The sequence below is a fragment of the Lontra canadensis genome, unplaced genomic scaffold (genome assembly GCF_010015895.1).
Source record: "Lontra canadensis isolate GAN:19392208 unplaced genomic scaffold, GSC_riverotter_1.0 scaffold20, whole genome shotgun sequence".
NCBI lineage: Eukaryota > Metazoa > Chordata > Mammalia > Carnivora > Mustelidae > Lontra > Lontra canadensis.
In genome coordinates, this window is record NW_022631014.1 from 19,965,767 (window position 1) to 19,993,710 (window position 27,944).

Here is a 27,944-nt window from a genome sequence, read left to right on the forward strand (position 1 = left end):
CTCCAGTGGCACCCCCTTTTCTGTTGTTGGATCCAGTAGAAGGATTTGGCATGAGAAGTTGAATGAGCCCCTCATTCCGACTGACCCCTTGGTTCAGTGCCACTGGTCTGGGGCCAGCGGCCTTTCTGATAGGCAAGAAAGAGCATGGCAGAAAGAGTTGTTCCTGGGATTTGGGGATTTTTGATGTTTTTGCTAAGTAACCCATTAAGACAATGACTACATAAACCCCATCTTGGAATGGAGGGAAAACTATGTATATATACTTCTGTGTATAGAACCAGAAAAAGCCCAAATCGTATGTACTAGATTTTAGAGACTTCATAAAACACCTAAAGTGTTAAAAAAAAATGTACAAGCTACATGTAGGGCCATTTGCAGCTAACATTTTTTTTTTTCATTTCCTTTTGATCTTTTTTCTTTATATACATTAAATGCTTTTATCACACACATGTATTTATTGATTATGTAGTGAATATGTACTATGTTTAGGGAATATTTCCCCTTTTTTTCTTTTTTTAAAATTAAGATTCACATAACATAACAACTACCTGCTTAAAATATGCAGTTTAGTGGTTTTAATATGTTCACAAGGCTGTGCAACTGTTACCATTACCCAATTCCAGAATTTTCATCACTCCAAAAAGAAACCCTATACCATTAGCAGTCACTCCTCATTCCCCCTCATCCCCTACTTTCTGTCTCTGTGGATTTGCCCATTGTCATGAAATATAACATTTCATGTAACAGGAATCATATAATATGTGGCCTTTTGTGTCTGGCTAAGTGATTAACATAAAGTTTTTAGGGCTCCTCCACGTTGTAGGAGGCGTCAGAGTTTCAATCCTTTTTATGGTGGAACCATGTTTTATTCTTTGGGTAGGCTCATTTAAAAATTATTCATCTAGTTTCTCGGGAAGGGCATTTCTGTGGATTCCCATTCATCACTGTAGTCAATACTTCTGTGCCCCTTTCTGATTCTCCCACTAATGTATACCTCTGGCCTTTGCTAGCTTTTAAAGAGGAGGGAACCTCAGTGGCAGCTGATTTGCTTCAGTTAAGCAAATTCCACTTGTGCTCCCAACTGTATACATCTAATAATAATACTACTGGGAAGTAAAATTTCTCCTTATTGTTTGGTTATAGCAGTGGGGACACATAGGCCCATTTCATGGGGTTCTACCAAAAACACGATGTTCTACCTGCCATCATGCAAAGGGCACATGGCACAAAGTGAACCATGGAGAGAGACCCAGGATGCTCTGTGCTCAGTTCAACTTCAAATCCTATCACTTGCAGGTTTTTACTAACTTCTTAGATGTTGGAGTCTCTGCTTGTAAAGGTAGGATTGTCTGATCTATATCGCTGAGCAGTCCTGTTGATTAAATGGGATATTTTTATGAAGGTGCCTGTCTCATGGTGGTAGTGTTCAGTCTGTGTGACTGGCCACGTTACTCAGAGCTTAGATAAGCAACAGGATCTAGGGAGAAAACTCTTGACAAAATCCTTTCTCCAGCTCCACCATTTTTCTCAGGCTAGACCTCTCAGCTGCGTATAAACCCAGTGCGAGGATGATGGAAGCCTTGCCTTCGGCCCCCACCTAACATTCAGCACTGCTGTTACCATGGCAATGTCTCTCCGGCTCCAAGCTCCAACGAAAGGGTCCTAATAATTTTTGTTTTCTTACCATCTATGCCAGCCCCTTGTATTAGCATTCTAACAGCTCTCATTATTTAAATTATATTTCTACCTTGATTTTTCTTTATGAAGTAATTTTTTCTAAAATGAGTGTAGGTTGGGAACGAGGTCCAACAAAACCTTAGCAACATATCTCTGCCTTCATGCCCTGTACCTGGAGTAATACTAACCAGAGCCAAAGTGATAATCTAATGGGAACTAGAAACTGACTTGCAATTATCCATACTATCAGGACCAATATTGTTTCTCAAGAAAAAAAAAAAAAAGCCCAAATTAAAAAAAACCCACAAAAAAAAGCACAAAAGCACCCAGAAAACCCCCCAGCCATGTTGTCATCGTGTTGCTCCATATCTGACTTGTGTTCTCTGTTTTATCTCAGGAATCCTCAATCTGGCATCTGGGGTGGTGGATTTACTTCAGTTTTATTTCCCGGAATCTTTTGATCGCCTCCCCAGGGATTCTGGCCTCTTTGATGGTCCCAAACCAACAGTCCTGGAGTCTTGCAGTGTTAGTGACTTGGCAATTTTGCTACGAGGGAACAAAAGGAAAACCCAGCCTATTGAATTCGGAGCCCACCAGGTGAGCTTCTTGGGATTGCGTGTTGTGAAATAAAAGGCAGTTTGTGGTTGAAAAAAGACTTGGGAGGCTGAATTATTCTGCGGTGTAGAGTTCAGTAGGGCCTCTGCCAGAATGGGTAAATTTCAGCCCCAGGTGAGGGAACAATTGTTAATATTTCAGCTGGTGGACCAAATCCAGTCCAGCCACTTCTTTTTAAAGCTGTTACCTGGGGCGCTTGGGTGGCTCAGTGGGTTAAAGCCTCTGCCTTTGGCTCGGGTCATGATCCTGGAGTCCTGGATCCAGCCCCGTGCCGGACCCTCTGCTTGGTGGGGAGCCTGCCTCCCCCTCTCTCTCTGCCTGCCTTCTGCCTACTTGTGATCTCTGTCTGTCAAATAAATAAATAAAATCTTAAAAAAAAAAGATGTTACTTGCCTCCCACAGAAGTTGGCTGAGCTTTTCCAGATCCCTCGTTGTAGAACATGATGTTTTCTCTTTCCTACTTTCTTCTTTCTTTCCCCCCAGGTAATCCTTGTAGCTAATGAAATGGCAAAAGAGAAAATTCCAGAAGAGCTGGGGTTAGCCCTTGTGCTAACCGTGTATGAAGCAAAAGGTTTAGAATTTGACGATGTCCTCCTTTACAACTTTTTCACTGACTCTGAGGTATGTTATGCTGAATTCTTTTCCATGCTGTGCATGCATATATGTCTGAGCTACCCTTCCGCTCTGGGAAAGAGAACGTGGAGCTGAGTAGAAGTGAGTTTGTCACAGGTACCTGTTTACGTTCCGGAGCATCATCCATTCGGTGGGGGCTTTGTGTGCTTGGATATGGGTTTTGTCAGCGGCGGTGGGTGGTTTCCTAGTGTGTCATGGGCTGGTTCTCCCGTGCCCTGCCCTGCTCTCTCTTTCTTCTGAATGCCTGGTACCCGAGTGCCAGCTGCCAGTGTTCACTGCTCTGTTATCCTTGACTCCCAAGGATGCTCCAGTTGGAGTGAGCTCTAAGGAGAGCTTTGCAAATGAAGGCAAGGTTAGCAGTGTCCACCCTATGAGGACAGAACTGGGCAAGTTCAGTTCATAGAAAGAGAAAACTCCGGGAAGACAGATGAGGCTTGGTTCCTGGCCACTGGATCAGGTAATGTGGGGGATGAGGACAGCTGCCCCACCTGGGAGCTCCCTTCTGGCATGGCTTCACCACTGCTTGCGGCCCATGCAGACCATGGCAGTGAAAGCGTCCCTGGATCGACCCCCCAGGACCTCCGTGCCAGCCCACCGCTTTGACTTGGCTCCTGAGTCCTTGGGATGGTCTTTCTTCCCAAGCTCAGTACATTATGGATAGAGTCACCAACTCGAGCCACTGGTTCCTTTTTCACCACTGTCTTTCGGTGGGGGCTCAGGCTGGCTGCTGACTGTGCTGGGAGGTCTCCTCTGGGCACTTAGCTGACTGTGTCCTGGTTCCTGTTGCAGACTTCCCACTGCACATGGTGCATGCTTGAAGGGGCTGTGGTTCATACTTAGGTGAGAAGCACCGTTAGCTTTGACCCCTTAAAACCTGCCCAGAACTGACTATTTTAAATGGAGTCCTGATTTTTTTTTTCTGGTCTTTTAAAAAATAGGATTACCCTGATGATACCTCTGACTAGTATTCCTATGGGTACTTCATGGTTTATAAAGTCCTCTTCCAATGCTTTGTTTCCCTTCATCCTCTACTAACCCTCTGAGGTTGTATGTATTTCCATTACCCTCATTCTACAGATAAAGCTGAGGGTCATGGAAATTAAGTAATTTGCCCATAGTCATAGTGTAGATGCCAGAGCCTGGAGACCAACTCAGATGCTCTGATTTCTCAGTTTCGTGATCTTCCTTCTGTACTCATTTCCTTTTAAAGCCCCGCATGCAAATTGGCTTCCAGAACCTTCCACGATGAGTATATTATTGCCATACCTTAAGTGCATTCCTTTTCTATTGACTTTTGCTAATAAAATCAGATGCACTTTCATTAATCCTGGAACCATTTTTATTCTCTGAGAACTAACTCTTTTTTCTCATAATACATCCATTGGTCATGGTTGGACCGAGGCTGTGCTGAAAGAGGAAGGGGTAAGACTTTGTTGTTCCTGTCCTTTATTAACTGCCAGTTGTATGCTTGTGCCAGTAAGAAGCCCAAGGAACTCTGGACTTACGGATCTGTAACTTGTGATCGATTCTGTTTGTGAAAGAAAAATACAGTTATTTGTCTCACCCTGATCATGGAAATGGCGAAGACCCAGATATCTTGACCCTGTGCTCCCAACCAATGGCTCAGTTTGTTGCATAAAATTAAAATAATCACAAGTGGAATCTTTCAGTAACATCCACTTCATCCCATGTGCACAATAAGACTTCCAAAAAGACTCCTTGTGTGGTGCTTTTCGATTCCTGAGGAATGTCATTATGCATTTTCCCCGACACAAAGCACACCCTGCCTTTATCATCAACAGAGTCAAGACCAAAAAACATCTCATTTCTAAATGAGAGGAAGTGCTTTAATTAAAGCAGAGGAAAGACAGGGATCACCTAAGTCTTCAGTCACCTGAGGTCTAGCTCCTCATGTTGGGTTTCCTTTGGGGTGACTGGCTGTAGGCTGCTGTATAATAATTGTATTTGACACAGGGGACAGTGGAGATCTCTTCTCCCCACCCCTGGCCTCTTCTTCCACCCTCAGTTTATGTTTCTGGCAGACACTCTCTGTACATGTGTGTGGGGGTGTTCTTGTTGCCTTGGTGTGTGATTCTTCTCTTCAGAGGATTTGTTGCTCCCTTTTCAACTACATAGTTGCCAGGGCCATCTTCTGAGATGGGGAAGGGATCAAGGAATGGTTACACCAGATCCTTCTCTTCTAGGATTTGGCTTCATTTGGGGGAGCAGCAGTCTTTCTTCCAGTCACCCCCAAACACTCCTCCTGTGGGGACTTAGAAGGGTGCTTGCCATTTACACTCAGCCCCAGTGTAAGGACTCCCATGGGGAGTCCTTTCCTTCATACTCCTGTGTGAAATGGATAGGAGGGACTTGGAAAACCACAGCTTTTATGGGTTAATCACTTAGAAAACAGGCCCCACCAAGGTGACCTGCACAATGATCAGTCCCAGTAGAAACAGCTGGAAGACTTACATGCGTTTATTGTCAGGTGCCGTAGGCCTGTATTCTTGCTACAAATACACATACTCACTCCTCAGAGGCTCCGTCTTCAAAGTACAGTGTGTTTTATTCCTGGAAACAGGTTAGTCCTGGGCCGTACGAGTGGTTTTTCCTTCTCATTCAGCAGTTTTAAAATACATTGTGTGTGCTTTACTAGCCCTCCCAAGGTTGGCTGGTCTGCGCCTCATGCTGTCTGCCAGGAGAGCTTTGCAAATGTCAAAATGCTGTGTCTTTTGCCTGCCTTCCTTGGCCAGAAATTCAGGGTGTGAACGGCTTTATAAAGAGGGCAGTCATAAATGTGTCCTGAAAGCTTTTTTTTTTTTTTAAACTCCCAACTACTTCAATGAGTACATGATTCCCATCTCTTTTCAGAATACGGTGATTAATTCCATAATTGGTTAGTAGCATAACCATCCTTATTTAATAGACAGTGTTTATATTTCTAATATCAAAATAATTTTAACGTAATAATAATTTTATTAATATTAAACAAATTAGTGCTTAAAGCATTTAACCTGATACTTATTAGTTTAAGTTATGGGGTGACTTAAAGGAGGTCATGAACTGTATTCACTCCATGTTTTCATTATTCTTGAGAAGATACATGGGTGGCAAGGAGCACCATTTTATACGTGGAAAAGTAAAGGCTGAGGGGAGTTAACTAGCTACTGTCACAGGATACAGTTAAATATGAAATCTGAAATTTCATAGGAATTCTGCCTTCTAAATACTGCATGTTTTCTGAGCATTTTAGCTTTCCCAGGGTCTGCCAACCATGGTCCCGAGCCAAATCCAGCCCACTGCCTACTTTTGTATGGCCCGTGGGCTAACAGTGGTTTTTACATTTTTAAATGGTTAAAAAAAACTGAGGGAAAATAATGTTACACGACACATGAAAATTACATTAAATTCAGTTTTGGTGTTCAAAAATAACATTTTACTGGGACACACATGCCCATTCATCTACATAATTGACAATGGCTTCTTTTGCATGATAATAACAGAGTTGAGTAGTTGTGAGAGAGACCACATGGCCCACAAAACCTGAAATTTTTTTCCTCTGACCTTTTTGGAAAAAAAACTTGCTAACTTCTGGTCTACATAGTCACTGTAGTTTTGTGGTTAAGTTTAGATAAAGGGACACATGGCTAAAATACCAACTATTTGTCAAGGCTTATATTAGACACTTGACATTGATTATCTCCTTTTATTTCCAAATAAACTTGGATAGTTTTGTCATCCCCATTTTAGAGAGCAAGAAAAGGAGATGTGGAGGAAATAAATAAACAATTTGTTTGGGATCACATAGCTAAGGAGTGAAAGAACAGAGATAAAAATGTGTTCTGTCTGTTCTCAGTCTCCTATGCATACTGTACTTCATAGATCCTGAATTTTGTTCCATCCTTGAGTAAATAATTTAGTTAGAAAGTTTTGTCATATATGTCTTAACAGCTGACACTAAGTGGCATCTCTCACACATTGTGAAAAGGGGTGAAGGACACTGGGTTCCTCCCTCCATACTGCTTGCTGAAATTCTTTAAGCAAGAAACTTTCTGGGTGTTATAGCATTCCTCTTGGAAGTGGGTGTGTGTGCCCGGCTTCTCAGCCATCTTGGCCAAGTGTCTGGGAGAGTTTCCGTGTAGCTTCCCCTTTCCCTCCCTGTGCCACCTGAGGTCCCCTCAACTGAGGCTATAGGATGTCCCCCTCCTTACAGCTGGGCTGGGGACCCCCAAGCCAGGAAAAGGAGCTTAATTCACCATGAGGCTGTGTGTACAGCTGAAGGGCATATTCTATTGGTTTTTAATTTGTCATTGTTGTTCAGGCTTACAAGGAGTGGAAGATCATTTCTTCTTTTACGCCTTCATCATCTGACTCCAGACAGGAAAACCGACCACTGATTGAAGTGCCCTTGGATAAACCCAGCTCCTCCCAGGGTCGGTCTCTCATGGTGAATCCAGAAATGTACAAGGTGATTTTCTGCCATTTGTCTATGTGCTTATTTGACAGGGTTGTTGGGGTGGGAGGGTGGTCAGAAAACAAGGTTTGGATGAGAAAATGAGGTTAAAAATAGAGCCCGGTACTTGCCTGGCTTTCTTGTGCATCAGCACCAGGGAGTGGAGGATGGTAGTAGGCATGGCAGGGATCTCAGTCTCTGTTTTCTCAGCAGATTGGGGCTTGATGGGTGGGGCACTGTCTGAAAGTGAAAGACGGAGGGTTGTACCTACTATTGACCTCTGGAACTCAACTCTCCAGAAATTTTGAAGTTGCTGACAGGGAACTCAGCTGTGAAATCCAGGATAGTAGTTCATGGAGACTTGTATACCAGGCTTGACTGTTGTTGGGGAGGAAAAAGTTTTTCTCTATCTTTTAAGATTCCTTTAGCTGGTCTGAAAATTAAATTGATATGAAACAGATTCACAGAAAGAAATAAAATTTAGGGGCACCTGGATGGCTCATTTGGTGAAACATCTGCCTTTGGCTCAGGTCATGTCTTGGGATCGAGCCCTGCATCTGGTTCCCTGCTCAGCGGGGAGTCTGCTTCTTTCTCCCTCTGCTGTGCCCACTGCTTCTGCTCTCTCACTCATGGTGTCTCTCTCTCAAATAAATACATAAAATCTTTTAAGAAGGTTAAAAAAGGAAAATGAAGTTTAATTATGTATGTACAGGGAATCAACATAAATATGAGATTCCAAAAACAGGCAAAATGAGGTATTTATGTCATCCCGAACCAAGGAGAAGGGGCCAGGGATCTAGGGCTTCAAAGGGAAAGAAAGAAATTCACAAGAATATGAAAAAGATGAATGTTTGGTAAGCAAATGTTTGCTGGGCCATCCAGAAACAATGGGACCCAGAGAGGAGTTCACACAAACAGATTTTGCTATGGTGCTTCCTGTTTAGTACCACTAGTTCATGCATACTATAGTTATCTAGGGTGATTGCTTCCTTACTGGAGCAGGTTCTCTGTCTAAATTCTCTTAGGCAGTAAGGGGGAAGGTCAGAGGTTCTTTGTGAACCTTTTGTTTCTTAAAAATAATCAGCCTAAGATAATCCGCATGCCAAAGAGATGGCAGTCCACATTTTGGGGTGACAGATTTTTCTTCACTACACTGTGAAGGGACCCAGCTTCCTTTTCCTTCACATCGCAGCTGTCTCACTGAGAAGAAGGCCAAAACTGAGCAGTTCTTTAGAGTTCTTAACTGATGGAGGTTGATGGAACCTTGAGAGAGTGAAAACTGAACGAGTAAAATGAAAAACTTTGGGGAGAAATTACTGCCCTGGTTTTATGTCTTTTATAAAGTGCAAAACAAACAGAATAGCAGTTATCAGGTTATTTCAGTAAATGCCTAGAAGGCTCTACAGAAATAAAAGTTAAATCACTGCCTAGCTCTGCAAACCTCTAGGTAGCCACAAATCCACTGTTGTTTTGAAATGTGCATTATTTAATCGAGTAGGGCTTCCCCGTGTTCAAGTCATAACCTCCTGATATCTGCAGCCCTCAATCATGGCATAGGTCGTGAGTAATTTTGTACTAATGATAGTGGTCATAGAAGTATATGACTGGCTTAATTTGTAAAAATAAGTTACAGTAATTGTGTAAGATGTAGCCATTGGGATAAATTGAGTAAAAGGCACATGGGTCCATTCTATATTACCTTCCTATGAACCTATGATTATTTCAAAATATAAAATTACAGCAGATAAGGGCAGTCCTGTGCTAATGTTGTACTCCCTTGCTGGAGCTTTGCTTATCTTTGCTGTGGCCACAGTGAGCCTCCTGTCCCGCTCATGCTTCTGCTATACTTAAATGTGGTTTCTGTATTTCACCAAAATGAGTAAGCCCATTGAAGTGTATCACATTGAAGCTGTAGACAAATGCTCTCCGTCTTTGTCCTCAATTTAGCTCCTCAATGGAGAGCTGAAGCAGCTGTACACTGCTATTACACGGGCCCGGGTTAACCTCTGGATCTTTGATGAAAACCCAGAGAAGCGGGCTCCCGCTTTCAAATATTTCATGAGAAGAAATTTTGTCCAAGTTGTAAAGACAGATGAAAATAAAGGTAAGATCTCATTAAGCTATTCTGGATTTTGGATACACAGCATGTTACTCTCATTTAAATAATAACCGCCCCCACCCCCGACAAAATAAAACAAAACAAAATAAAACAAGACATGTTACTCTCAACTTCTTATGGCAAGGTATAAAGGATATAGGTTTTGGAAAGTGCTTTCTTTCCTTCCCACATTCTTTGGAGATATGAGAGCTTGTATTTATTGCTAAGGTGTGTGGGAAAGTGTGGCTGTAATGGGATGGGGGGGAGGTTAACTTCAGGGAAGATCTTTTATTGGCCTTTTAAAAATGAGGGTCATGGTGGGGGCCTGGCTGGCTTAGTCAGTAGTGCATCTTGACTCTTGATCTTAGGGTCATAAGTTCAAGCTCCATGTTGTATGTGGAGCCTCCTTAAAAAAAAAAAAAAAAAAAAAAAGTGAGGGTCCTGGACGAGGTTGAGAGGAAATAGGCTTTGCTGGGGGAACACAAATTGCTATAGTCTTTGGACAGTTGACTGGCAATATCTATCAAAGAAAATGTGCTGGGTTAAAAGTGACCCAGCAATTCCTGTTTCCAGGAACCTATCCTAGAGATGTTCTTGTGTAAAATCTCAAAGATACATGCACATTGAGTGTTCCTCACAGCCCTACTTGTAATTATAAGCAATTAAAACGACCTAAGTGTCCATTAGTGAGGAACTGTTCACGGTGGCTGCTCTGGTCCTAGGACTGGTGAGTGCGGGTTGTTGAGGATATAGGGACACTTTTACTTTTCCCCTTTTGCCCTTCTGTGCTATTTGCAATGTTTAAAAAGCCAAACCAATATTGTGTGTTGTGTTGATCACTTCCAGAGACTGGCTAATTAAAAAATGGAGTGAAGATCTCCTGATAGGATAACTCGCAGAGAAGTCATCAGCCCTTCATAAAGGAGAAAATTGTTGTCTTTGTGACTTAGCTGTTAAGTTGGCTCCTCCAGGCTGCACTTAATTTCTCTGTGGATGGAGGAAAGTGCAGGGCTCAGCCACTGTGCAGAGGTTTGCTGTTTTCCTGAGCATTTTCTGGCCAGTTTTATGGAGACTACTTCTGGTTGCAGCCAATGGCTCAGCCTGGGTCCAGGGTTAGCTGTTCTGTTCCTCGGCTCTGGAATGTAATGGGGAAATGGGTGTAATGGGAAATCTGAAGTCTTGGAATGAAGAAACCCTAGCTTCTCATTAGAACTTTCCACCTGTGCAGCCATGTGACCTTGTCCAGGCCTACTTCCTCACCCTGGGCCTTCACTTCTTCAACAAAAAGCTTTGGGGTGGAGGTGTGGTGCTGGCTTGCTGTGGTCATTCTTAATCTTCCCTGTGGTGCCTACTCCTTCCATCCCCAAAGTAGATTCTGGCACCTGTTATAAGAGATCATCAAAATAGACGATTTTCTTGCATTTAAAGATTCCGAATGAAACAAGGTCACAATTTATTTTCTGTCTTGGTAGTGTTAAGAACACCAGAAAAAGGACAGTCTTAAGTGGGTTATAAGTTGCACATGATAAAGTCTGTGAGAAAATCTGTTACCTCTGTGCAGGGGGAGCTGGGGAAGAGCATTGCAACTGTGTAACTTGGCTATCTTTATCATCATGCTGGTAGCATTCACCTACCCTATGCGGAGATACTGGGGAGCTCCCTGTGAGGACAGAATGTCACCAGAGCACAGATAGCATGCACAGAGTCAGGACAAGACGCTGCAAAGTCATCTTTGCACACAGTGCACGGCAGAGGGCTGACAAGGAGGGTTTTGCGCCCTCCAAAGGAAGCTGGCGTTTCTGCCTGGTTGCCTACCTTGATATCCATGGGCCGGGGTATCCTGGACTCCTTCAGCCCAGATTTGACTGAATTTCATGCTGGTAGTCAGATTTCCACGTCCTTCTTGCAGCCGAGGCTGAGAAACTGCAGAGAGGGCTGACCACGGCTTTAGATGCTCAGGGGAGCTGCAGGAGGGGTGACTGATCTAGTCGCCAACAGGCTAGTGGGACAACAGAAGGGCCTGACAGCTGGTGGTTGTGACAATCTGTGTCCACCAATGGGGACGTGTCACATTGCTTACCCTGAGGGCAAAGTCTGTACGTTTGAAAATACTGTGGAACCCTGTCACCTTGTTCCTTGCTAAAACCCCTGTGTGGGAGTTTGCTAAGAGCCACATGGCTTTGGATTTTCTAGGAGGAATTAGAATATTCTGTCTTCTAATCTGTCACCATAGGAGAGGAAGGTAGACAGAAGTTCAAAAACTGAGCAATGTCCTTTCTTATCCCTGACTCCTCCTTCCAAAGCCCACAGCGACCTGGCTTGGTAAGCTAAAATCCATCTTAAAATGAATCCTGGCAAGACAATACAGGTATTTGTTTGCCTGGGCTGCTGTAATAAAGCGTATTGTCTTACAGTACTGGAGGCAAGACGGCCACGATCAAGGTGTCAGCAAATTTGGTTTCTTCTGAGGCCCCTCTCCTTGGCTTGTAGATGGCTTTTCTTCCGTGTGAGCCCCTGGTGTTTCTTTCTGAGTGTGTTAATCTCTTCATCTCATAAGGACATAGATTGGACTAGGATTCGCTTGAATGGCTTTGTTATAACATCATCACAATTTTAAAGCCCCTGTCTCCAAACATTCTGAAACATTGAGGTGTAGGGCTTCAATGTACGCATTTTTTTGGTGGGGGAAGGGGGCAAACTTCAGTCCATAATGACAAGTTTAAGGGAATAAACACTCAGAGAAGCAAACCCACTCTTCTTTTTTCATTTTAGACTTGGATGACAGCATGTTTGTTAAGACCTCCACACCTGAGGAGTGGATCGCGCAAGGAGAGTATTACGCTAAGCACCAGTGCTGGAAGGTAAGGGAAGGGGGAATTCTTTGTGACTGGTGACCTCATCTGGCCTCACAGGCTGGTTTTCTACCATCATGCTTGTCACCAGGAGAGGGTGAAGGCTGTGGTGCTTGTGCTGCTTCTTCAGAAACATCAGGCCATCCTGTGATGAGGAGAGCTACCTGTCCAGCTCCTTCTGCAGGGCAAACGTGATAACCCTTCACTGTGGTGGAGCGCCAGCTGGACTGCCACGAAAATGGAGGGTCACGGCCCCTGGCCTGCTGACAGAGCAGAGCTGACAGAGCCTTCTGCTTATTTTCTTTCCCTCCTGTGCTCTGTGTTTAAATATTTTTGCTGCCATCCCACTGCATTTTAAAAATAGTCACAGATTGGTCCTTTGTTTTTCAAATTGATCCGACATGGACTTGACTCCCAAGCTGAGTCTGGTGAGCAGGGATTAAGCCTTAACTCTAGACTGAGTTGACCAGTCTCAGCCACAGGCCACCCTTCTTCTGGCCAGCGTTCCCTCTGCCGGTCCTCTGGAAATAGTGAAACCAGCGCAAAGAGCCCCACCCCTCTCCCAACCATCCGCATCCCTGCACATCCCACAGTTCCATGGCATGTGTGTTTCCCAGGACACGGTGGTGACGAAGTCTCCACCTGCCAGGCACAGACACTTCCAGGTCAACGAACTCATCATGGGCCCTGTCTCCTTCCAGTTCTTCCTTGTGTCACCTGCGGCTCGTCTGATAACCTAATGACTGACACAGTGCCAAGCTGCCCGTTCCCCTGGGCAGCATCCCAGGCAGGGCTTTTCTTCTCATAGGTCTCTTTTCTTGATCGTGAAGTCCCCTGTGGACTTCTCTTTACATCTCACTGCTTGGTACTAGGTCACATGCCATGCCTGTTGTGAGGCAGTCTGGGAGAGCAGTCCCATCCTGCAGTTTCAGCCCTTCATGGGAGGGAGGTCCTGCCATCATGCAAGGGAGGGAGAGGGGAGTGCTGCAGGTGGTTAACCAACAGCTGAGTTTAGGGGAATGGCTTCTGTAGTCTCAGCCAGGGGACTCATGTCTGAACTCTGTAACCAGTCAGCAAGCAGGTCTACTTCCGGGGCTTGGTGGGCTCTTGGCTCGGATGATGGGCTGATTCACGTGATTCCTCTTCTAGCGGGCGAGCCTGGGCTTGTTCTCCTGATGGCCCAGCAGCGTTCAAAGGGCAGAGGAGCACAGGGGGCCCCCTGACACCTGGCCTCGGAGCTGGCCCTGTGTCGCTTCTGCTACGTTCTGTTGGCCAGAGCAGGTCACAGCCCAGATCTGAAGGGAGGGGACATAGGCAGCAGTCTTGTTGGGAGAAGCTGCAGAATTACACAGTAAAGGGGTGTGGGTGGATACAGGGAGGACAGAAGGACTGTCGCCACCTTGCAACCAGTCCCAAGGGGTGAGAAAACAGAATGCACGTTGTTGTGTGTTTGGATGTGTCGGCAAATTATTTCCATAAGTCCGTAGTATTTACGGGCTGGAGGTTGACAGAGCTCTGAAACTTTATTCACTGCCCATCCTTGTTATAACTTGGCTGCTGTTATAAAACCAAGATCCTTTTTGGGGAGGGAAGGGGGGGATGGTATGGCAGCAGGTATGGATATGAAATTGGAAAACTAGATAGGCTTTCCCTTTATTCCCTTCAGAACACTGTTGGTGTTAACCCAGACATGTTGCATGGGTTTCCAATTCTTTATCTCTTTAAAAAAGCCTTTTGAACGTTTGAGTCTAAAATTTTTCTATGGGAGTTGGCTCAGATGAGAATGTTATAAAAAGACTTCTCCTCACCTGATTTTATTTTGATTCCAGTAAGGGACTTCAGGACTCAGGGGATTTATTGAGTTTTTGGCTGCCTGTCAGTGAACATTCCAGAACCACCATACAAATGGCAATCACTTGAGATTCATTCAATAAATTCCTGTTGAACTGTGGACCAAACATTGTGTTTAGGTTGCAGGGATGTGATGGTGAGCCAGACAGACACTCAGAAGGGTGTCCAGCTCTAGTTGTTGTAGGTATCACATGGGAGAGACTAGCTGCCTCTAGAACCACCTGTTCTGGACGGGGAGGCCAGGGAAGGCTGCTCTAAGTAGGAGCCTAGAACTGAGGCCTATAGGATGGATGAAGTTAACTGGGCAGAGAAGGGGTGGAAGAGCATTTCAGTCAGAAGGACTAGCATGTGCTAAGGTCCTGTGGTGGGGAAGAGTGTGGCACAGGTCATGGGAATGTAAGGAGGTCCATGAGGCTGGGGAAGCTGAAGCAAAGAGCCCAAGGGAACAACATGTCATATTCTCTACTTAATCTTTCCCCTACCCACACTGAGACCTAATCTTTACATGCTGGACCAAGTGTGACTTTCTGTCCTCCAGCCTGTGCTTTGAGAAATGGCGTCAGTATTCCTGCTTTAGAAGAGCAGCTTTCTGCTGGCAGGAATGGGGGTCCAGTCAACATTCCTGTGATGCCCGTCTGCCCACCTTCTACTTGCTCAACACAGACCTGCATGAGCCAGGGATCTAGCCAGTTATCTTCTGGAATGTGTGGTGACATCATCTCTGTCCCCATCTCTACCCCCATTTCTGTGCTGCGGCTGTTCTACCAACACGGTTGGTTAGCCATTGTAGTAACTGACTAGAGAAAACATGTGTGGGGCCCAGAAGAGCCACTGGGTGACTTTAGGCCCATGGCTCCATGTATACAATGAGAAGGATGAAACTTCTCACACATGGATACTGGAAGATTAAGTGAGGGTGTTAATTATGGCAGCTTATAAAAATATATCCCGTATTGCTTTTCCATGGATTCTGGGCACTTTCAAGATTTTATTTATCTGAGAGAGAGAGTGCACGCATGTGCACATGAGTGGGGATGGAGGGACAGAGGGAGGAAGAGAAGCAGGATTCCTGCTGAATAGGGAGATCAATGCCGGACTCCATCCCAGGACCCTGAGATCATGACCTGAGGCAAAGGCAGATGCTTAATCAACTGAGCCACCCAGACATCTCTCTGGGTGTGTTCAAAAGGAACCTTTGAGTGGAAAGTATTTGCTGGTAACATTACTGGGTTTTAGCCTGTGGGGCCTTTTTTTTTTTTTTTTTTTTTTTAAGCTCATCAGCACATTCCTGCTCCTTTGCCTCAGGCATGGCTGGAGTGAGACTCATTGCCTTGTCCACGCAAACATGGCACGTGTGCTTTAACCCTTGTTCTGTATGTCACCTCCATTTCCTTGCTGGGAATCAAGACTTTTTGCCTGTTTTAGGTCGCAGCCAAGTGTTACCAAAAAGGAGGTGCATTTGAGAAGGAGAAGCTGGCGCTGGCCCACAACACCGCCCTGAACATGAAATCCAAGAAAGTCAGCCCCAAGTAAGAGTCCCCGGGGGTCATCTCAGGGCTGCTCTGGTGAGATCAGCTGGTGGGATCTGTTGGGGCTAGGTCACCATGCGGTGGTACTCTGTTTTCTCTCCCTCCTTCAGGGAGAAGCAGGTGGAGTACTTGGAACTGGCCAAGACCTATCTGGAATGCAAGGAGCCAAAGCTGTCTCTTAAGTGCCTGAGCTACGCCAAGGAGTTCCAGCTGTCCGCCCAGCTGTGTGAGAGGCTGGGGAAGGTATGGACCCAGCCCGTGCTGCTGCTGGGAGAACTGGGCTCCCTCAGCCCCTGCTTGTGTCAGGGAAGGGCTCCAGGCCTCGCAAGAGGGAAAGGTCGCCTCTGAGGACTGTAGGGCAGCCATTCTCTCTCCACTTGCCGGAGCATTTACATAGCTCCAAAGATGTGTGTGTGCATGCATGTCCACACCTGTGTGGATGTTTCCACCTGACATTAATCACAGGGAGGCCAGCTCTGCAAACCAGAGGGGAGGTGGGTTTTGGGATATTCCTGCCTTCCTGTCCTCCACGTTCGGTCTGGAGTCTGCCTGCGTGAATGGCCTGGCATGGACATGGCGGTTTTTCCGTGTTCTCAGCAGTTGCTCTAGATCTGTGCCAACCAATCTGGCAGCCACTAGCCACGTGTCGCTATTTAATTTATAATTTAAGTTAATTAAAATGTAATAAAATTACAAATACAGTTCCTCAGTCTCACTAGCCATACTTCAAGTGCTCATTGTTACAGAATATTTCCATCATTGCAGAAAGCACAGTCTAAAACATAGCTACTCACGGAGTGGCTGGCAGGCTGGTGGCAGGCCACAAATTTTTATTTGTCTGCAATGAGATTAACACTGAAGATGAAAGTAACCAGTGAGAGACTGTTACAGCACTTTGGCATTGCCATAACGTGCAAGTGGTGATGATTTTTTTTAGCGATTCCTTTGTCTTTTTTATCGTTGAGCTATAATTAGCATGTAAAATGCTATCGGTGAGAGGGGTACAACACAATGATTTGATATGTGGATGTTTTGTGAGATGATCACTGTAGTAAGTTTCTTTAACATTCATCACTAAACAGAATTACAAAGTTTTTTTTTCTTGTGATGAGATCTTTTAAGATCTATTCTCTTAGTAACTTTCAAACAGACGAGACAGTGTTAACTATAGCCACCATGCTATACCCCACAGGATTCATTTCCAGTGTACTAGTTGTGAGGGACTGGAGGTGTAGAGCTTGGTGGCTTGAAAACCTGTGCTCTAGAAAGCCCAGCTGGGGCTGCTGCATCCCCCCACCCCCCTGCTGTAGGGGCTTTATGTCTCTCTAGGAGGGGGTAGGTTTCCACATCTCTCTGTGAAATGTATTAGCTCCTGGATCCTCAGAGCACCCTGGATACTGGGTGGAGTGGAGGTGGCACCTGCTGAGGACTTTGAAGTGTGGCCCCAAGTCTGTTTAAAGACCATAAGGCCCTCCTGGTACTGCCTGCCCTGCCCCATGTTTATAAGGGGATGTGACTTGTTAGGCTGTGGGAAATGGGGATGGGATATAGGGATTTCAGGGTGGGTGGGAGTTTGGGTCCCAAGATTCTAGAAACTAGGGTTGCCTCCAACCTTACCACATTCCCTGTCTGCCAACCCTTCCATCTCCCATGCCAGCACCTGGACCCTAAGTGGTGACAGCTACAAGGAAGCAGCCTAAGCCTTTTCTTCCCCTTTTTACCCACCAGCACCTGCCATGACTGAGTCAGAGATTTCCTCCTTACTCACACTGCCCACCTGCCTCCCCCAGCCTGGCAAGCTCTTCCTCAGAAAGTAGGAGGCATGGGGACCAAGAGGCCATAAGTACAGCTTATGTTCCTTTCCTAGGGACTTCGGTGCCTTCAAAATGTGGAGGCCATCCTGCTCCTGGAAACACAGCTTCCTTGTTTCCTTCCCCTTCCACGGGCTTAACCTCTGGTGGCAGGACTTCTCTTTCCTCTCCCCCATGGTTTTTTTTTTTTTTAATTTTATTTATTTATTTTTAAACATATATTTTTATCCCCAGGGGTACAGGTCTGTGAATCGCCAGGTTTACACATTTCACAGCACTCACCATAGCACATACCCTCCCCAATGTCCATAACCCCCCCCCAATCCCCCTCCCCCCATCAACCCACAGTTTGTTTTGTGAGATTAAGAGTCACTTATGGTTTGTCTCCCTCCCAATCCCAACTTGTTTCATTTACTCTTCTCCTACCCCATTAACCCCCCATGTTGCATCTCCTCTCCCTCATATGAGGGAGATCATATGATAATTGTCTTTCTCTGATTGACTTACTTCGCTAACCATGATACCCTCTAGTTCCATCCATGTCGTCGCAAATGGCAAGATTTCATTTCTTTTGATGGCTGCATAGTATTCCATTGTGTATATATACCACATCTTCTTTATCCATTCGTCTGTTGATGGACATCTAGGTTCTTTCCATAGTTTGGCTATTGTAGACATTGCTGCTATAAACATTCGGGTGCACGTGCCCCTTTGGATCACTACGTTTGTATCCTTAGCGTAATTACCCAGTAGTGCAATTGCTGGGTCATAGGGTAGTTCTATTTTCAACATTTTGAGGAACCTCCATGCTGTTTTTCAGAGTGGATGCACCAGCTTGCATTCCCACCAACAGTGTAGGAGGGTTCCCCTTTCTCCGCATCCTCGCCAGCATCTGTCATTTCCTGACTTGTTAATTTTAGCCATTCTGACTGGTGTGAGGTGATATCTCATTGTGGTTTTGATTTGTATTTCCCTGATGCCGAGTGATATGGAACACTTTTTCATGTGTCTGTTGGCCATCTGGATGTCTTCTTTGCAGAAATGTCTATTCATATCTTCTAGCCATTTCTTGATTGGATTATTTGTTCTTTGGGTGTTGAGTTTGCTAAGTTCTTTATAGATTCTGGACACTAGCCCTTTATCTGATATGTCGTTTGCAAATATCTTCTCCCATTCTGTCAGTTGTCTTTTGGTTTTGTTGACTGTTTCCTTTGCTGTGCAAAAGCTTTTGATCTTGATAAAATCCCAATAGTTCATTTTTGCCCTTGCTTCCCTTGCCTTTGGCGATGTTCCTAGGAAGATGTTGCTGCGGCTGAGGTTAAAGAGGTTGCTGCCTGTGTTCTCCTCAAGGATTTGGATGGATTCCTTTCTCACATTGAGGTCCTTCATCCATTTTGAGTCTATTTTCGTGTGTGGTGTAAGGAAATGATCCAATTTCATTTTTCTGCATGTGGCTGTCCAATTTTCCCAACACCATTTATTGAAGAGGATGTCTTTTTTCCATTGGACATTCTTTCCTGCTTTGTCGAAGATTAGTTGACCATAGAGTTGAGGGTCTATTTCTGGGCTCTCTATTCTGTTCCACTGATCTATGTATCTGTTTTTGTGCCAGTACCATGCTGTCTTGATGATGACAGCTTTGTAATAGAGCTTGAAGTCTGGGATTGTGATGCCACCAACTTTGGCTTTCTTTTTCAATATTCCTTTGGCTATTCGAGGTCTTTTCTGGTTCCATATAAATTTTAGGATTATTTGTTCCATTTCTTTGAAAAAAATGGATGATACTTTGATAAGAATTGCATTAAATGTGTAGATTGCTTTAGGTAGCATAGACATTTTCACAATATTTATTCTTCCAATCCAGGAGCATGGAACATTTTTCCATTTCTTTGTGTGTTCCTCAATTTCTTTCATGAGTACTTTATAGTTTTCTGAGTATAGATTCTTAGCCTCTTTGGTTAGGTTTATTCCTAGGTATCTTATTGATTTGGGGGCAATTGTAAATGGGATTGACTCCTTAATTTCTCTTTCTTCTGTCTTGTTGTTGGTGTAGAGAAATGCAACTGATTTCTGTGCATTGATTTTATATCCTGACACATTACTGAATTCCTGTACAAGTTCTAGCAGTTTTGGAGTGGAGTCTTTTGGGTTTTCCACATATAGTATCATATCATCTGCAAAGAGTGATAGTTTGACTTCTTCTTTGCCGATTTGGATGCCTTTAATTTCCTTTTGTTGTCTGATTGCTGAGGCTAGGACTTCTAGTACTATGTTGAATAGCAGTGGTGATAATGGACATCTCTGCCGTGTTCCTGACCTTAGCGGAAAAGCTTTCAGTTTTTCTCCATTGAGAATGATATTTGCGGTGGGTTTTTCATAGATGGCTTTGATAATATTGAGGTATGTGCCCTCTATCCCTACACTTTGAAGAGTTTTGATCAGGAAGGGATGCTGTACTTTGTCAAATGCTTTTTCAGCATCTATTGAGAGTATCATATGGTTCTTGTTCTTTCTTTTATTAATGTGTTGTATCACATAGATTGATTTGCGGATGTTGAACCAACCTTGCAGCCCTGGAATAAATCCCACTTGGTCGTGGTGAATAATCCTTTTAATGTACTGTTGAATCCTATTGGCTAGTATTTTGGTGAGAATTTTTGCATCTGTGTTCATCAAGGATATTGGTCTGTAGTTCTCTTTTTTGATGGGATCCTTGTCTGGTTTTAAAATCAAGGTGATGCTGGCCTCATAAAATGAGTTTGGAAGTTTTCCTTCCATTTCTATTTTTTGGAACAGTTTCAGGAGAATAGGAATTAATTCTTCTTTAAATGTTTGGTAGAATTCCCACGGGAAGCCGTCTAGCCCTGGGCTTTTGTTTGTTTGGAGATTTTTGATGACTGTTTCAATCGCCTTACTGGTTTTGGGTCTGTTCAGGCTTTCTATTTCTTTCTGGTTCAGTTGTGGTAGTTTATATGTCTCTAGGAATGCATCCATTTCTTCCAGATTGTCAAATTTGTTGGCGTAGAGTTGCTCATAGTATGTTCTTATAATTGTCTGTATTTCTTTGGTGTTCGTTGTGATCTCTCCTCTTTCATTCATGATTTTATTGATTTGGGTCCTTTCTCTTTTCTTTTTGATAAGTCTGGCCAGGGGTTTATCAATCTTATTAATTCTTTCAAAGAACCAGCTCCTAGTTTCGTTGATTTGTTCTATTGTTTTTTTGGTTTCTATTTCATTGATTTCTGCTCTGATCTTTATGATTTCTCTTCTCCTGCTGGGTTTAGGGTTTCTTTCTTGTTCTTTCTCCAGCTCCTTTAGGTGTAGGGTTAGGTTGTGTACCTGAGACCTTTCTTGTTTCTTGAGGAAGGCTTGTACCGCTATATATTTTCCTCTCAGGACTGCCTTTGTTGTGTCCCACAGATTTTGAACCGTTGTGTTTTCATTATCATTTGTTTCCATGAATTTTTTCAATTCTTCTTTAATTTCCTGGTTGACCCATTCATTCTTTAGAAGGATGCTGTTTAGTCTCCATGTATTTGGGTTCTTTCCAAATTTCCTCTTGTGATTGAGTTCTAGCTTCAGAGCATTGTGGTCTGAAAATAAGCAGGGAATGATCCCAATCTTTTGATACTGGTTGAGACCTGATTTAGGACCGAGGATGTGATCTATTCTGGAGAATGTTCCATGGGCACTAGAGAAGAATGTGTATTCTGTTTCTTTGGGATGAAATGTTCTGAATATATCTGTGATGTCCATCTGGTCCAATGTGTCATTTAAGGCCTTTATTTCCTTGTTGATCTTTTGCTTGGATGATCTGTCCATTTCAGTGAGGGGAGTGTTCAAGTCCCCTACTATTATTGTATTATTGTTGATGTGTTTCTTTGATTTTGTTATTAATTGGTTTATATAGTTGGCTGCTCCCACGTTAGGGGCATAGATATTTAAAATTGTTAGATCTTCTTGTTGGACCGATCCTTTGAGTATGATATAGTGTCCTTCCTCAACTCTTATTATAGTCTTTGGCTTAAAATCTAATTGATCTGATATAAGGATTGCCACTCCTGCTTTCTTCTGATGTCCATTAGCATGGTAAATTCTTTTCCACCCCCTCACTTTAAATCTGGAGGTGTCTTCGGGTTTAAAATGAGTTTCTTGTAGGCAACATATAATGGGTTTTGTTTTTTTATCCATTCTGATACCCTGTGTCTTTTGATTGGGGCATTTAGCCCATTAACATTCAGGGTAACTATTGAGAGATATGAATTTAGTGCCATTGTATTGCCTGTAAGGTGACTGTTATTGTATATTGTCTCTGTTCCTTTCTGATCTACTACTTTTAGGGTCTCTCTTTGCTTAGAGGACCCCTTTCAATATTTCCTGTAGAGCTGGCTTGGTGTTTGCAAATTCTTTCAGTTTTCGTTTGTCCTGGAAGCTTTTTATCTCTCCTTCTATTTTCAATGATAGCCTAGCTGGATATAGTATTCTTGGCTGCATGTTTTTCTTGTTCAGTGCTCTGAATATATCATGCCAGCTCTTTCTGGCCTGCCAGGTCTCTGTGGATAAGTCTGCTGCCAATCTAATGTTTTTACCATTGTATGTTACAGACTTCTTTTCCCGGGCTGCTTTCAGGATTTTCTCTTTGCCACTAAGACTTGTAAATTTGACTATTAGATGGCGGGCTGTGGACCTATTCTTATTGATTTTGAGGGGGGTTCTCTGAACCTCCTGGATTTTGATGCTTGTTCCCTTTGCCATATTGGGGAAATTCTCTCCAATAATTCTCTCCAATATACCTTCTGCTCCCCTCTCTCTTTCTTCTTCTTCTGGAATCCCAATTATTCTAATGTTGTTTCGTCTTATGGTGCCACTTATCTCTCGAATTCTCCCCTCGTGGTCCAGTAGCTGTTTGTCCCTCTTTTGCTCAGCTTCTTTATTCTCTGTCATTTAGTCTTCTATATCGCTAATTCTCTCTTCTGCCTCATTTATCCTAGCAGTGAGAGCCTCCATTTTTGATTGCACCTCATTAATAGCTTTTTTGATTTCAACTTGGTTAGATTTTAGTTCTTTTATTTCTCCAGAAAGGGCTTTTATATCTCCTGAGAGGGCTTCTCTAATATCTTCCATGCCTTTTTCGAGCCCAGCTAGAACCTTGAGAATTGTCATTCTGAACTCTAGATCTGACATATTACCAATGTCTGTATTGATATAGCCTTCAGTACTGCCTCTTGTTCTTTTTTTTGTGGTGAATTTTTTTGCCATGTCATTTTGTCCAGATAATAGTATATGAAGGAGCAATTAAAATACTAAAAGGGTGGCAACAACCTCAGGAAAATATGCTTTAACCAAATCAGAAGAGTTCCCAAATCGTGAGGGGGGAGAAAGGGGGATAAAAAGAGGTTCAGAAACAAAAAAAAAATTAAACAATTAAAAGAAGAAAACGAATAAAGAAAAAATATAAAAAGGAAAAAATATATATATATATTAGATAAACTAGTTACAAAACATTAAAAAAGAAAAGGTTAAAAGTTTAAAAAAATTTAGCAGAAGAAGAGAAAAAAAATTGAAAAAGAAAAAAAATTTAATTAACTGCAAGGCTAAGGAATCATGGGGAGAAAGCCATGAGTTCAGTGCTTTGCTTTCTCCTCCTCTGGAATTCCGCTGCTCTCCTTGGTATTGAAACTGCACTCCTTGGTAGGTGAACTTGGTCCTGGCTGGATTTCTTGCTGATCTTCTGGGGGAGGGGCCTGTTGTAGTGATTCTCAAGTGTCTTTGCCCCAGGCGGAATTGCACCGCCCTTACCAGGGGCCGGGCTGAGTAATCCGCTCGGGTTTGCTTTTGGGAGCTTTTGTTCCCTGAGCGCTTTCCGTAGAGTCCGGAGGACGGGAATGAAGATGGCGGCCTCCCAGTCTCCGGCCCGGAGGAGCCGAGAGCTCGGGGTCCCACTCCTCAGTGCGCCCTCAGAGAACAGCGCCCACTTGCTCCCGTCACCCTGGCCTCCGGCCACGCTCCGAGCTCACCGAGCCTGCGAGCGGTTCAAGGTAACTCCGAGCTTAGAGCTCACTCCTTGGCTGTCTCTGTAGCCGGCTTCCCTGTTCTAATACCTGTAAGCTCTGCGACAGACACCCCCGATCCTTCTGTAACCCTGCGGGACCTGAGGCCACGCTGACCCCGCGTGGGCTTCACCCCGGTTAAGCCTCTGGAGCAATGTCCCTCAGTGGAACAGACTTTTAAGAGTCCTGATTTTGTGCTCTGTTGCTCTGCCGCTTGCCGGGTGCCGGCCCCTCCCACCATGGTCTATCTTCCCGTTGCTTTGGATTCACTTTTCCGCCAGTCCTACCTTTCAGAAAGTGGTTGATTTTCTGTTTCTAGAATTGCTGTTCTTCTTCTTTTCGATCTCCCGTTGGATTTGTAGGTGTTTGCAATCTTTAGATAAGCTATCTAGCTGATCTCCCGCTACTTGAAGTAGTCTCAGCCTGCTACTTCTCCGCCATCTTGACTCTCCCCCATGTGTTTTAACAGCTTCAAGCCCCACCCAGGGGACGGTCTCATTCCTTTCTTTGCCTAGGCTCCTCCCTGGAAGGGGGTCCAACCTGGGCCAGCATCATGTGGTCCTCCCACCAAACTAACCAGCATGGTTCAAGTTGATCAGTTTGGCAGCAGCCTTTATCAACATCCTCAGACCAAATCTCCTCCGTATTCCCAGCTCCCACATGTGTGCTACCCCCACAAACAAATGTTTTGTGACGGGGCCCTGGAGGTGCAAGCCTTTTTTTTTCCCCCAGGGATTCCTTTGTGTCACCTGCTTCTTGCCTCTTTCCTGAGAGTAACATGGTTTCCCTGGAAACCTCCTAAGGTCCTTGCTCAGGATGGCAGGTGGGGACCCCTCCCGTCGGGAGCAGAGTGTGCAGAGCAGGGGAATTTCTTTGAGCCATCCCGCTGCTCTCTCTCTGGTTGGGCACATTCTTGGCACCTACAAGGGCGTGCATTCCCACTTGGAGTTTTCCTTCTGAGTAATCAGCATTGTCAGGAGAGGACGAGAGATGGGGTGGTAGGTGCTCTGGTTCTGGGATTGTTTTCTTGTGGCTGAGATGGGCCTAGATGCTCCCTGCTCTGTTAGGTCTCTGGACACAAAAGAACCTCATACCTGAATCTTCTTTGTATTTTGGCACTTGGTGTAGATTGTCTAGAAAAATAAAAGCCAGCTAAGATTTATTAAAGGGCCTGGTGTATGTGTTTTGTCTTGTTTCACTTGGATTTTATTTTCTCTTTGGATGTCAGGTACCGCTAGTTAGAATTATGAAATGAATATTCAACAAAGAGATGGGCCCTTACTGGGTGCCCGGCACTGTGGGTGCTCAGTGGCCAGCAGGTGGCAGCAGAGGGGCCTCTGCCTTGAGAGAGCTTCCCTTCCTTCCTGGAGGGGGAGAGGGATGACAGACTTGACAGACTAGCATAGGAGATGCTAGGGCTGATGAGGCTAGGTAACTAGGTGAGGGGACAGAGGTGTCAGGTGCTGCTGTTTTAGGCAGGGGGAGGGCAGAGAGCTGTCTTTTTTTGTTTGTTCTTTTTTTAAAATTTAAATTCTAGTTAGTTGACATGCAATTCAATATTGGTTTTAGGAGAAGAGTTCATTGGTTCGTTATTTATGTATAACACCCAGTGCCCATCATCACAAGTGCCCTCCTTAATACCCATCCCCCATCAAGCCCATCCCCACCAACCTCCTTCCAACAATCCTCAGTTTGTTCTCTGTAGTTAAGGGAGCTGCCTTTTGAGCAGAGACTGGGAGAACTGCTTCAGGGCATCGCAGGCCAAAGCATCCTTGCAGGCAAAAGCCCACCAAGGTGGGAGCATGTGGGAGAGCTTGAAGAACAGCAAGGAACAGCTGGTTGGGCTAGAGCAGAGTGAGTGGTTAGAAGTGGTAAAATGAGCCAGAGAGGGTGGCAGGAGCAAATCAGGTAGGGCCTCGACATCCGTGGTGGGGAGTGGATTTTGTTCATATGTCACAAGGAGCCAGTGGAAGGTTCTGACTGCAGGAGCAACATGGAACTCATTGTTTGGTTGCTCTGGGTAGAGGTCTGTAGGCAGCAAGAGTAGAAGTAGACAGGCCAGTGGGGAGCAGTGGCCGAGGCTGGATGATATGGCTTGGATTGCCATGATGGTGGTGGAGGTGATGGGAAGGGAATTTGGAGAAACATTGGGAGAGCCAAGCATAAAGGATTGTCCGAGGGGCTGATGGAGTTGTGGGAGGAAGAGTGGGATATAATTTTGTGTCCACAGCAAACCCACTCGTGGTTTTTTTCTGTTCATCCTCTTCCTCTTCATGGCTGGTGTCCGTTCCCATTCTCTCCTCACTGGCAGCCATTCCAGTGCATTTAATGTGGAACCCCCATTTGCATGCATAATTGAAGAGCAGAGAGTAATTTTTCTATACATACATATTTTAAGCTTGTTTAAATGGCATATTTTTCTGCTTTGTTTTGCTTTGTTTTGTTTTTTTTACATTTTCCATGCCCTACTTTAGTGTTAAGGTCTGGCCAGGTTTCGGAACCCTGATAGTTTTCTTCAGTGGGCATCCCTGCATTTGACTTATACATTTCCCTAGTGGTGAACTTCCAAGTTGCCACCAACTTCTGGCTGCCACATACAGCACTGCACCTCCTTCTGGTCCTGGGTACAGCTTGAATGGGCCTTGCTGGCCCTAGAATATGCATGTACTTAATTTCACTAAGTGAAGATGGAAGCCATTTTTCTTTCTAGAACAGCTGTGCCAGTTTGTGCATTGGGATTCCAGGACCACATTCAGTGGGTTCTGATTTTTCTAATTTTGGCAAACTTCATGGGTGGATCTCACTGTGGTTTCAATTTGCATTTCTTTATTAGTGTGGTTGAGCATCTTTATTGATCTGTTAGTCATTCAAGTTTCCCCCCACCATGACCTGCCACTTTATATCCTTTACCTAGTTTTCTTTTGGGTTTCCAGGAGTCTTTTTCTTGTGGTTGTAGGAATTCATTTAATGTTCTAGACCTGTCCAGTCTAATATAGTAGCCATTAGCCACAGGTGAAAAATAAGGTTAAAACTGATGAAAATGAAATGAAATAAAAAATTTGGTTCCTCAGTTATGCTATCCACATTTCATGTGCTCACTATTCACATGTGGCTAGTGGCTACCATATTGGCTCGCATAGTTGTAGAACATTTCCATCTTCATGGCAAGATTTATTTGACAATGCTGATCTAGGTATTGATGTTTGCCTTTTCTCTGTTAACTTTATTTCACATGCCCTTTGTTCAACAGTGGTGATGTAATTGAATCCATCAGTTTTTCCCCTGAAGTTTGAGTGTGTTGGGTTTTGTTGAAGACTTTCTTTACCTCAGGGTCACAAAGATATTCTCATACATTTTCTTCCAATAGCTCTCATATTTAGATCTTTGACCTATCGGAAGGTTAAATTTGTGTGTGGTGTGAGGTTGGGATTTAACTTTGTTTTTCTCTCTGTATCAGATTTGTTTTCCTAATATTATCTATGTCTTAGTGTTTTCGCTGGATCCTAACAAATAGCAGACATTATTATTCATGATGTTGGCTTATTTTTAAGATAAAAAGTTACGCTATGAATACTCTAAGAGTATATTTTACTCTGTCCTAGATAAGAGATGCTGCCTGCTTCTATAAGCGAAGCCAGTGCTACAAAGATGCTTTCAGATGCTTTGAGCAGATTCAGGAATTCGATCTAGCACTTAAAATGTACTGCCAAGAGGAGCTCTTTGAAGAAGCTGCTATCGCAGTGGAAAAGTAGGTAGTTTTATTCTCTTCCTTCCTCCACCCTGTCCCTCCCTCCCACCGCCCCACTGGGTCAGCCTGCCCTGGATGGTGTTGTCCTGCTCTTCTCAAGTGGCTTGCCAAAACCGTCCTTCTTCCACTTGAGTGGTGGCAGCAGTACTGGATGCTCCTTGGAGAGCCTCTCTCGGAGCTGGAGCTCCTTGAAGGCAAGAGCCAAGCCTAAAGGATTAACCGAGGAGCTGAATGGGAAGTGTGGGAGGAAAAAGAGTGGAATATAATCTTCTTTTCACAGCAAGCCCATCATTGGTTTTAGTTTGTTTATCCTCTTTCTCTTCGTGGCCCGTCTTCATTCTGGTTCTCTCCTCATTGACAGCCATTGCAGTGAATTTAGTATATGCACTCTTAGTATATGTATATTTCCTGGACTCTACTCTTTTCATAAGCTTTGACACTGTGTGATGAGGAGAGGGGGGTAGAAGAAGATGAACGGTTTGTTACAGGTGTGTACATAACACACATGGTGCTTAATGGTTGTTCTGTCCTCTCCGCCTTTACCTGCTGAGTTCACAGTTTTGCTGACTGGATAGATAAAGGTAAGAGCACTTGTGGGCCGTCAGGATTTTGTTTCACTACAATCTA

At 44.2% G+C, this 27,944-nt stretch overlaps 1 protein-coding gene across 3 annotated transcripts in view; it reads left to right on the plus strand.

Moving 5' to 3' along the window:
- The window catches only part of TRANK1 (tetratricopeptide repeat and ankyrin repeat containing 1), an 83,277-nt gene that overhangs the window by 46,084 nt on the left and 9,249 nt on the right, over positions 1 to 27,944 (plus strand). For 2 of the 3 annotated variants that reach the window (XM_032861260.1, XM_032861258.1), the window contains exons 13-20: positions 2,075 to 2,274; positions 2,776 to 2,913; positions 7,247 to 7,393; positions 9,326 to 9,482; positions 12,249 to 12,337; positions 15,605 to 15,708; positions 15,819 to 15,951; positions 27,172 to 27,317. In XM_032861260.1, coding sequence (XP_032717151.1) covers positions 2,075 to 2,274; positions 2,776 to 2,913; positions 7,247 to 7,393; positions 9,326 to 9,482; positions 12,249 to 12,337; positions 15,605 to 15,708; positions 15,819 to 15,951; positions 27,172 to 27,317 — 1,114 coding nt within the window. The remainder of the gene's footprint in view (positions 1 to 2,074; positions 2,275 to 2,775; positions 2,914 to 7,246; positions 7,394 to 9,325; positions 9,483 to 12,248; positions 12,338 to 15,604; positions 15,709 to 15,818; positions 15,952 to 27,171; positions 27,318 to 27,944) is intronic. The other variant, XM_032861259.1, reaches the window with a different exon arrangement.